This window comes from Phalaenopsis equestris, unplaced genomic scaffold, assembly GCF_001263595.1.
Source record: "Phalaenopsis equestris unplaced genomic scaffold, ASM126359v1 Scaffold000224, whole genome shotgun sequence".
Classification (NCBI taxonomy): domain Eukaryota; kingdom Viridiplantae; phylum Streptophyta; class Magnoliopsida; order Asparagales; family Orchidaceae; genus Phalaenopsis; species Phalaenopsis equestris.
The window spans coordinates 3978052-3990485 of record NW_018164666.1 but is presented as its reverse complement, the minus strand read 5'-3'; the positions used below and the strand labels follow the sequence as shown (position 1 = coordinate 3990485).

General features: G+C 34.2%; 1 protein-coding gene across 1 annotated transcript; it reads right to left on the bottom strand.

Annotated features, from left to right (window-relative positions):
• Positions 1-9583: 9583 nt before the first annotated feature.
• On the bottom strand, positions 9584-10198 carry LOC110023501 (protein GLUTAMINE DUMPER 2-like). The gene has a single exon (XM_020722957.1). The coding sequence runs from the start codon at positions 10182-10184 to the stop codon at positions 9669-9671; it is 516 nt and encodes a 171-aa protein (XP_020578616.1). The 5' UTR covers positions 10185-10198; the 3' UTR covers positions 9584-9668.
• Positions 10199-12434: the final 2236 nt, after the last annotated feature.

Below are 12434 nucleotides of genomic sequence, written 5' to 3'. Positions count from 1 at the left end.
TATATATATATATATATAACATGAAATATTTTTATGATAACTGTATATACCTAAACTTTATTCATTGTGAATTCATCAAATATGCTCACGAGTTTTTGGAATAATATTTAAAAAATTGGTTTATTAGATACTTATCACATTTCTGCCTAATAACAATGTTTTCTTATATTTCAAAAATTTAATATTGTGATGCAATTCATAAGAAAGCCATCTCTTAGAATGGTACTAATAACAATCCACAACTCTCTTTTAAGATTGCAATAGCTTTAAGAAATTCAAATCTTAACAACTTACGGCTGTGGTGGCTCTGTTCTTAATAATAAAAAAAGGCACGTGGCAAGGCAAAGTTGCCACGTGGAAGGACAACTTCCCACGTGTGCAAGTCAAAATTGAATTTTGAATTCTTCGTCCCCATTTCTGTTCTCGTTCCCCTCATCCTCATGTATTCTCTTAGTTGCCACTTTCCAACACCACTTGACATGATCATACAATCCACTTTAAATAGTTGGCTTGCCCATATATTTGGAGCTCTTAACCATTCAATTTCGAGTCAAGATGTGTTGGCTCGAAAAAAAATTAGATTCAAAATTTTTTCTCGCACCTTGGCTTGGCTTGTTTATTTCGATCCGGGCTCGATTCAAGCTAAAATCCGAAAAAAATTTCGACCAATTAACGACCTAGGAGCTAAATTCACAATTCTACATATATTTAACTTTTATTAATGAGGGAGTAAATTTGTAGTAATCACGGCCACACTCAAACAAAAGACATTGTTATAATCATATATGCAATTGCAACCCTCTATTTGTTTGGAAAAAATATTTCGTCCACACATCCGCTTGTCTGGACGGCCAACCAAAGAAGGCCACATCGCTCACTGCTGACATGTATGATTATGTGGTCGTCTGTGGTTGGTCGTCCGGAAGTGCGGTGTACGAATGGAATACTTTCTCACTTGTTTGGACCCAGATGTTAATGTGATGTTTCCTCTTTTCATTTACCCTTCCTATATTCTGCATGTTTGGGGAATCTCAATGGCATTCTCATTCACCCTCTTGCTGTCTGCCACCACCTTCTCTCTCTCCACTATTGATCTACTTTGAGCACCATTATTACGCCATAAATCAAGTTACTTCATATTTAATAAAAATTTAACCAGCATATTTTTATGATAATAAATATATTTAATTTTAATTAAAAAGCTGAAAAATGAAAAATAAAAATGATTTCAAACGGCCGCCTAATTTATTAAAGATTAGGTAAAAACAAAATTCAATTAAATAGTCCCTTAATTTAATTTGCAAACCTTTTTATTAAATATGAAAATACTTTGCAAAAATAAAATGAAATAATTTTTTTTAATTCTTAGATCCAAATTTGTTCTTGGATTCACACATCCGAATACATAGTTCAATAGTGAGGAGAGTGCAAACAATAGGAGAAAAAGGAGAGAAAAAGGCTTTTCTAAAATCCACAGATCTCCCTTATTTTATTAAGATCTTTTTATTTATAAATTGATTTGTTTAGGCGTTACAAATCAACTATTAAATGCATACAAATTTTAAGGTATTTAAGATCTTTCTATTTGTAATGCCTTGCTTGGATAGTCAATCCTTATTAAATGCTTTTCTTAAGGTAGTTTTTGGTAGCATTATTTTAATAGGATTTAATCATGAATTTTGCCTAAATCCAACCAAATATCAAATAAATAAATAAATAACTAAAATTAAATCCTACGCTCCGTTAAATCGATTTTTTTCGTGTTCCTTCTTTTCTTCTTCCGTTCTCTCTTTTTACATCGTAAATTCAGATTTATTAAATCCAATTATGACGCGAGAATTTCTTCTGCTGCCGCTCGCGAACACGCCTCCGTCACAGAGAGTATCGGATTTATAGGATTTGATAACGTAAATTTAGGTTGCAGCCAAACACCACCTAAGACTGCATCTCTGAAGATTTAGCTTTCGGCAATGCTCTTGTTAATTAACACTGCCATGAGAAAGAGTTTGGCTGCCTTTCAGTCATGGAGTGAGCTAATCATCTTGGGAGAGTTTTCAAGCTGCCTCGGACAAATATCTGTTTGTCGATCACCATTGGTAAGCTATCCGGTATCACTTAATGTTCAAGCTAATTAGTCAAACTTATTTAGTTAACTTGTCTAGTTGGCTTGGCGAGTGGTCTAACTTTTAATCTTGAGCCAAGCATCAAGGTTTTCGGCTGTATACTAACAACTCAACATCAAATTGGCCACTGCTTTCTTCTCTCTTCACTTCCACATTAGAAATTTGGGTGAGTTGACATTTATGATCAAAAGCAACTATAATTGAATAAAATATAAATTGTTATTGTAAAATTATTAGTTCTTAAAAATATTTTTTATCATTTAAAACCAAATAAATGTTGAAGAGAGCTTTTGCAGCCAAGCTTTCCCTTCTCATGAAGGGTTTGTTTGAGGGAGCTTAATCGTTTATAAATGCTCCTTTAAATGCCACGTGAAGATAAGTGCAATATAAAGTAATGTTTGCTGAAGCGAATATTACTATTTAAGAAAAATCATTATATCTCAAGCTTTTTATAAGAAAAGTTTGTAATAACTACATCTCTTTCAGACGAAAATGAGCAAAGAAGAATGGCAGAAGAGATACTCGAAGTCAAAGAATCATACCCACGTCCTCTGGAAACAAGCCCTCTCGGCCTCCCTCGCAGGAGGAATTATTGCGTGCGGACACCGCATGCATCTCTGCATGCGGTGTCCGATCCTGACCGTAGATCACGGTGATCTACGGTCCAAAAAAAAAAAAAAATTTCGGTGGGACCCACCGAAATACATCGGGACCGTAGATCAGGTGATCTACGGTCCGGATCGGTCACCGCACCGATCCGTAAGGAATAATTTTTCCCCTCGCAGTCTCGCCTAATTCACGTCTCGAGCTGTGAGTTTCAACTTTCTGTCTTTTCTCAAGTATAGCTTATATATTATAAAGCATATATTGTAACTTTACATATTAAACTTCCATTGTAATTATATGTCTACCACTCCTAGTTCTATAAAACTAGGCTCAATGTAAGACATAAAAAATTAATAGATTCATAATTTTTCCGTTTACAGTTTCCTCCATCTTCTCCTTTCAAGTTTCTTTATTAATATCAGAGCTTAAGCTTCAAAGCATCAATATCCATGGATTCTTCATCTCCAATGTCTCCACATGTATCTCAGCAGCCCACCAATACCCTCAACAAGGTGAAGGAAATCAACATTCTAACTGCTTTGATGTTCTTGATTATGAACATCAAGAACGTGGTTACATCCTTGAACGAACTTTTCAGACAACAAAAAAGTCTCGAGTTATATAACTCAAAAATGACCTACACAATATCACAACGAGAAAAAATAATATGACACAATACCTTACAACTATCAAGACAATGATTGATAACATTGCACTAGTAGGATCCAACATCGATAAAGGAGACATTATTATATATACTCTAAATGATCTACATTTTTAATTATCAAGGATTCAAAACTGCAATTTGTACACAATTGCAACCCCTCTCTTGGATGAATTTTATTCCCTACTGCATAGTGAAGAAAACAACCTCACTACTCAGAGCCTCAAGAATCCCTCCCAGCAAGCTTTTCTTCATTACAAGACCAAAAACTACAACCCAAGACCCCAATGGAAAACTTCTTTCAACTAAAAGAAATCAAAATTGACCATCAACAACACAAAAATAAATAAATAAACAATTCATATTTACTTGTCAAATATGCCACAAGGACCAAGAATTGGTTCTTGACTCAGGAGATACTACTCACCTCACTCCATAGTGAAAATATTTAAAACCCAACACCCTAGAAAAGAAAAGACAAGATTGCAATAGGAAATGGTGAAACAACAAACATTTCTCATATATGTGCAAGGTTATTACACACACTAAACCATAAGCTTATCCTTTCCACTTTTTTTCGTGTCCCTCACATTTCTCACAATTTAATTTATATTCATTAACTTGCTCAGAAGAACAACTGTTCAATTAATTTTTATACAAATTGTTTCACTACACAGAATCATCTTACTCACAAAACTCTCTACATGGACCAACATATAATGGGTTGTATCCAGTTACAGCTTTAACATCACTCACGAAAAACTCCCTTCGACACAATAGGTTGGGGCATTCTCATGCCAAAATTATATAATATATCTCTCATATGCATCCACAACTTAAAAAATCTATTCCTACCAATGCTTGTACTCAATGCTATCAAAATAAAAATCACTAAAAGTAGTTTTTTTCTAGTACTACTAAATATAACCTTTTAGACATGATACATACTGATATTTGGGGTGTGTTTGCTCTCCCCTCTATTAATGGTTACAAGTAATATGTTACCTTTATAGATATTTTTTTCTTGTTATTATTGATTTTTTTTCATTACTTTCTAAATCAAAAGTTTCTTCCTGCTTCATTTCCTCGCCCAAACAATTATACAGTCAATTTAATATAAATATTAAATATTTAAGATCAGATGGGGACAACGAATATACAACTACTTATCTTTAAACATATATTTAATATGTGTCCAACACCAAAGCAGTTGCCCATACACACCTGAGCAGAATGACAGTGAAAAGAAGAATCAGACATATTATATAAACTGCTAGAACATTATTAAATCATGTCAAATTACATTTGCAATTCTGAAAGGTTATCGTTGATACAGCCATTTCCTTAATTAATCATATTTCTTCCCCCAACATACCTAATAAATCTCTCTTTCAACTTCTATTCAAGCGACTACCTGAATATCAATATCTACAATATTGAGCGGTGTCTATTTTCCTTGGTGTCCTCCATCTCATACTCATAAATTTACAGTCAAAGCTCCTCTATGCATTTTCTTAGGTTATAGCACAAAATATAAAGGATAAGCAACAAAGTATTGTCTCCCAGCATGTCAAATTCATTGAAAACCAATTTCTCTATCAAGATCTTTCCTCTCTCACAACTCAACATGACTCCTCTCTACCCCAGCCACCCTCATCTCTATTAATACCTACTTCAACTTTAAACACACAATTCTCTAACTCACCCTCTTCTCATCATCTCTCAGAAGCCCCACCAAATAATCATATTATGCCCCCCTTCTCACCTCAACCAACCAACTCTCCTTCTCCACCTACTCATACAACCTGCCCACCTCATTCCATTCAAACAGCTCCTCTCATTACTCTTCCCATGATTACTTGTTCCAAAACAGGTAACTTAAAGCCCACAAAAATTTTTAATCTCTTACATCAACATCCATTAGATACCCCCATTACTTTCAAGCAAGCATTTGGACTCTTGTTCCTCCAGATAATTGCTATGCCAGAAGAAGTAATGACTCTTCAACAATAAGCTACTTGGACTCTTGTTCCTCCACCTACCAATCAAACCATTTTAAGCTCCAAATAGACTTTTCATGTTAAATATCGCACCAATAGATCTATTGTGCACTATAAAGCTTGCCTCATAGCCCAAGGTTTTAAGCAACAATAGTGCATCAATTATCATGAAACATTTAGTCATGTCGCCAAGTTCTCCACAATTAGCATGCTAATAATATTAGCCATTACTAAAAAATGGAAATCCACCAACATGACGTATCTAATGCTTTTGTGCATGAGAAACTTGATGACACCTTATATATGTGACAACCCCATGATTCATTGATAATCAATATCCCCATTATGTATGTAAGTAGAAAAAAGATATTTAAGGACTATAACAAGCACCAAGGCATGGAACTCCACATTTTCGAATTTTCTTCTCAATAAAAAATTTCAATTAAGCAAAGTTGACCCTTCTTTACTCATTTATCAACATGAGCACACAATTTTTTCTTCTTATAGATGTGATGATATCTTGATAATTGGAAATAATGCATCTATTATAAATAAACTAGTTTCATCTCTCAAAATCCAGTTTAATTTGAAAAAACTTGATCAACTTTCTCATTTTCTTGGTCTACAAATAAAAAATCAATAAAGCCTATTTTTTGTATCAAATAAAGTACACCACTGACTTATTAAAACTACCCAACATGTTTAATTCCAGACCTGTTTTAACACCTTTACCCACACAATCATATGCAACCAACAACAATCCTTCACCGCTTACTGATTCAAATAATTATAGAGATTTAATTGGCTCATTGCAATAACTACTAGACATTACTTTAACAGTTTATTTTTTAAGCCAATACGTGCATATTCCAAATACTCGACATTTTCAAATGCTAAACTGGTTGCTCAATTATTTCAAAGGAACCCTAAAGCACGAGTCACCAATTAAATTTGACAACCTTGAATTGCATGCATTTGCTGACACAAATTAGGCATATAATCCGGTTTACATGAAATTTATTACTGGTTAGTGTGTTTATTTAGGTCCTCATTTGGCCTCATGGAGTTCCAAGAAATAAGCAACCGTATCTTGTTCATCAACCAAAGTTGAGTGTTGGGCATTAGCCATGGCTAGAACATAAATCACTTTGCTCTGAAGATTGTTTCAGGGTCTTACCAGCACTCCGCTAAGACCAACCAAACTATACAGTGGCAGCACGTCGACGATAGCCTTAGCCCACAATCCAGTTTTTTGTGCACGCTCAAAACACATTTCTGGCAACTCTATAGTGGCAGCAGATCGACAATAGCCTTAGTCCACAATCCAGTTTTTCGTGCGCGCTCAAAACACATGTTTCGCATTTCAAGACCGTCAACAACAAAAGTTGTGATGGAAGAAACGATCAGAATACCTCGCATCCATACACCTTTTCTTTTTATTCACTTCTGCCACATCACAATGGAGCAAAAGCGTACTCTCAAATATAGTCGAAGTTACGATCGACAATACATCTCAAATGGTACCTTTGGTTGTAAAAAAAATGGACGAAATGGAATATTATTTGACTTCATTAAATTAAGCTGGGATTTTATCTGAATTTACTTACAAGATGATTACATTTATTAAAAAAATATAAAAAAATGACAGTTTTCTCATGGACAAATATCTACTATATTTTAAAAAAAATGAAATTTAGCTGGATTATCGTTTAGCTATATTAAGAAATAATACAAACTTAGTCCTCCGGAGTCAATTTTCAAAACATTATAAATTTATGTCATAGTGTTTCCTATTAACAAAAATGAAATTTATCTTGTTATATATGTATGAGGACTTCCATTTTTTCAAATAGTTTGCACCGTGGGCTCCCGAGAAGTGTCGCATTAGATGGAGAGACGCCGTGTAGGCTTAATTTGTAGTCTCTATCGAGAAATACGGCCCATCAATATCTTGGATGTGGCCATCGTTTTCCATTTCATATGACGATCATTATCGCCCAACTAATTAATTCAACAGCCACCAACCCTTATTGTCTTATTCATCTGCCATCTATCACCAATTTCATGATAATTATAATCTTGAAGCGGGCTATTGTAATATAAATACTTTTTATTTATATTTTTATGCATATTATTTGATTTTTTTTTTTTTACTTCACAATCATGTTATTATTGTTATGGTTTCAAAAACCCAACAAGAATTGGACCGGCTAGTTCGATTGGGTTAACTGAGAAGCCGTCATTCAGCCGGTTCGGTCTAAGCTCAAAATGGTTTATGTACAAAACTGAGATTGAACTGGCTAGAACTAGGGTTGAACTGATGAACCAACCTTGTTTTTGAAGATTCATCCGGTTTAAATATTATTCAATTTTAACTTTTTGATTTTCATCAGATGATCAAAAAATGAGATATTTAAATAAAAAAAGATAAATATCATGTCATAATTTTTTTTACTTAGACAATGTTCAAAATACTCAAAAATATTATTTTAAATTAATCTATTACTTGTTAATCAATAAAAATGATATTAATATATTATTATTTGATTAATTAAATTATATTAAAATAATTTAAATATTTATTACGTCTTTCGGTTCAACCTGTTCAATTTTGATGACTGATCCGTTTTTCACAACTTCGAGCATTGTAGATAGCTTTTATGGATGATATGTTTTATGTTATTTTTAATATTTAGATGAGTCTTACGGGAAAAATGATCACATTATTCACATGATACTTAGGGCGATAATGGTGGTTTGTTTATGCTTGCAAGAACATACCAAATGTATAAAAGCAAACCATAAAACAAACCTCAATCTTGAAGCCAAGTTTATACTAAAAGTAAATCATGAGTTTCACAAGCTCTTATTATCAAATATAAGCAAGCCTAGCTTTATCAAATACAAAGATCTATACCCGAATTACTCAAACCTTTAGGTTAAGTTTGTACCAAATTCATAAACTTTACATTTGTTCCATTGCCTTTATCATTGATAGAAATATTAAGAACTACATGTACAACTTAAACTTAGTGCTAGGTCAAAAATATACTTATTATTTCTACCAAGCATTCAAATTCATTAATGGACCTCTTCCCCTAAGGAATAAACTTTGCCCTTCTAATGATTGGGATTCATATACTTTGTCGCAATTAGGTAGTCGTCATTGTGAGTGAAAGTAAAGCTCATGTTTATTCTTAGGATATTTCTTTGATCCAACATCATTTCAACTCGGTGCTAAAGCTAACTTGTGGCACCGACTCATATATGCAACAAAATATATTCTACCATATAAATTCCAAACTCACCATAAACCATTGACCTCGCTTTATTTTAAACATCTAATATATTAATGCCCTCTATGGTGCACAGTTTTGAAATGAATTTAGATGAAATATTAGATGGGTGAATTTCCCATGCATTTTAGTTAACCCTTCAAGTCAACCTCTATATGAGTCTATCAAATTATGTTTTGAACACTAGAGTTCACATAAGAATATCTTCAAACTACTAATAGTCAAACTAGTCTTCTTGAATTAATTCAATTAAAATTCATACCATTGAATCTCACTCACCTGAGGTCGTCTTTTTTTCCCTCCTCCCCTCCTTCCGGCGAATCACAGTCGTTATCAGAGCGAATCTTGCATTCGGAATCTCGACATAATATTTTTTCCATCAGAAGAGCATTGGAATTCCTTGCGGATTTTATTTATTAATTTGGCCTTTGGTGATAGTTTATTAATTCGAATGATATATTTTCTTGTTTATGATCTAAGTCTTGCTTTATGGCTAATAATCGGACTATGAAAAATTTACATAAAAAAAACAGGCTTAATTTATCATGCTAAATAAAATTATTAGCATATTTTTGTATAAATTAAATACAAGTTAAATTGACTACCAAAATACAAATTGCTAGATGCGGAATTCATTTATCAACTGAAATAATTGGCATTCACATAAAAACTTAATTTTCATACGAACACAGAAAAGAAAAGGTCACATTTACAATCCATTTACAAAGCAATTTTCACTACTAAAGAAAATGATTTATTAAAAAAAATAAAAAAAATTATTTTCAAAATTCAAATCCATTTACATCAAAATTATTTATTATTCCAACGCAATAATTTAAATTATTATTTTGAGAATATTGCTTTTCCGATTTGCTAAAAAATAAAAAAAATTTGAAATATTTCACCACGAACTTAACTTCCATTGCACCTCAAATTTACAATCCCCGTTTAATTAAAAAAAAAAAAAAAAACTAGACTTCTATTCCCGATGCCTCGATTCCCTCTGGTCCTCATCTCCGGTCCTATTTCCTGTCCCCACACTCCCTCCATTCTCACTCTTACCTGCACCGTCACCGTCACCGTTACCGTTAACGTCACCCCCAGCGTCGCCGCCGGCGTTTCGATCCCCAAAAGACGACGCTCGGCTGGACATCGGCGTCGCGAGGAATGTCGGCTTCTTGTCTCCGGCCATGATCACCACTATCCGCTCCTCATAAACCGCCGCCGTTAGCTTCCCGTCACCGTTGCCGGACTTACCCTCCTCCTCTCCGGCCGCCGGAGGGTTGCTATCTCCGTCGCCTTCGAGGTACCCCGAAAGCTTCCAGTAGGAGCAAGCGAGGATGAGAAGGGCGAAGGCAATCAGTCCGAGCATGGCGGCGAGCCCCCCGAAGAGATAAGGTACCGGAGAGTGCCAAGCGGAATGAAGGGTGGCGGCGGAGCTCGCCGCCGGCGAATTCGCCGGATTTTGTTGGGAGAAAGCGGCTCCTGGTCTCATGATTTGTTGCGAAGGTGGATGGTGTTTGGATTGAAGAGAGGGTGACGGTGGGTATTTATAAGTGGGGATTGAACTAAGAGAAATGTTTTGTTCAAGGACTAAGCGCCCGTTTGGGGTAGCTTATAAGTGCAGGCGGCATTTTGAAAACGTCACCATAACGTTTGGTTCGCACTTTTTGATAGATTGTTTAAAACAGCGTTTTTTATTTCCTAAAACACGCGGACCGCGGGCTGACCCCCGCGGTCCGCGTTTCGCGATTTTTTTTACCTCATTAACCCCTGTTCGTTCGAAGCCTGCTCGTTCGAAGCCGGAAGCGATCTTCTTTTCCGCGACCTTGCCTCTCCCGATAGCATTTCTCCTTTCTCCTTCCTCTTCCGCGAGCTCTTTCCTCCCGTCGAAGCCGGATCTTGTCCTCGGTCTCTCGTCGAAGCCGGATCTCGTCGTCTCGCTCTCCTCGAAGCCGGATCTTCTCCTTCACTGTCGTTGAAGCCGTATCTGCTACCCTAGCTCCCGTCGAAGCCGGATCTTCTCCTTCGCTGTCGTCGAAGATGTATGTGGTGTAGCGGAATTAATATTTTAGAAAGGGTATATTGAATAAATATTGAAATGTTGAGGAGTATTTAAATTTAAATTTTTATATTCTTAATTTTATTAAAAATTATTATAAATATAAATATAATCAGTACTAAGTTATTATTAAAAATCTAAATTTTTTGGACAAAATTTTTTTAGTATTTTACTGCATGTCCTTCGTGATACTACGTGATATTAGTGCTTTGTTTTAAGGGGCGTCCTGATTCTGCAAATCCCTTTTAAAAGCCACATCCACGACGTCCACCGAACGAATGAATGAGACAAGTTACAATCTGAAATGATCAAAACTCGTCATTCTTGTGAAACAACTTTAGAAGACAATCAAGAGATGTTGTTTTTACAAATAAATTTTTTTTCTGAGCGTCGACATTCACTTCAATCGAACAAAACTTCAACACCTTCTTAAGCGAATCATGAAATAACTAATTTCCGTTTCTACCACAATATATGTGAAAGCAAATCACAAATAATAGTTTTGTGGTATGTTTATTTGGGGCATTTACAAAAATACAACAATACTCTATTATATTTACATATCTCGCCTAAACTTTCATATTTACATGCATGCCGCCCACAACCTTAAAAGTACATACAAAAAGTATCACCCTTAACAAAAATTTTTAAAGCCGAATATTTCTTTTCATGTATTGGTTTATGACCTCAAAGTGTTATAAATATTAATATAAAATTCTGAGTGTTGGATACGTAAATACATAGGAATTGTGTGGTATGTATATAAATTTCCCTATAAACAAATCTAATAAATGAGAGATCATGAATTTCTCCTCTAAAATTTTCATTAGCATGACCATAGTGGTACCTGTCGTATCAACAACCGAACCTGACATTAATATAGGCGAGACCTTGCATAAAATTTATTGTGATAGTTTCATTAATTTTCTTATGATATTTTAATTAGATATTGTCAAATTATTAGTACATTGGATGTGTTATCAGCAAATCTTTATTATCATGCATGAATTTCAATGTACTTTGAGCAAGAAATATTCCAAATATAAATTCAAGGTCATCCAGGCTTTGATTTCAATAAGTTTATTGTTGAAATCAATGGCATTGATAGTGAACTAATATGAGTCCAACTAGGTCAAAATCAAATACTTTAAGTATACCCGAAGGTTTTGGTACATCAATTGGAAGGCTAAACTGTCAAAATTTAGCATGCTTCGAGTCAAACTGAACGGTTCAACAAAAGAAATTCAACGAGCTCGGGATCATCTAATTTTGAGGTTGTTAAAGCATTTAAATATTAAGAAAACTACATGTGGTTTAGGAAATAATTATGAATCATCCGATGGATTGTTTTGAAATTCTTGTTATATTTATCAAAGACATCCAAAAAATTATTAATGATGGTCATAACTCTATGTTCAAGTTTTGCCAATGTAACAAATGTAAGTAAATATATCATTTTTAAAAGTTGTATTTGAATAAATTTAAATACCTAAAAAAAATTAAATGCATTTTAAGTGCTTTCTCAAGCTTATTATGAGTTAGTTCATGTTACATATGTTACCGTTGGGTTTCTGTCATCTAAACTTTCAGTTCGACTAATTTGCTAAATTTAAAGTCTTAATAATTTTAATTTAATTTTGAAAACTTTAGTGTGTGTGTGTGTCTATATATATATATATATAT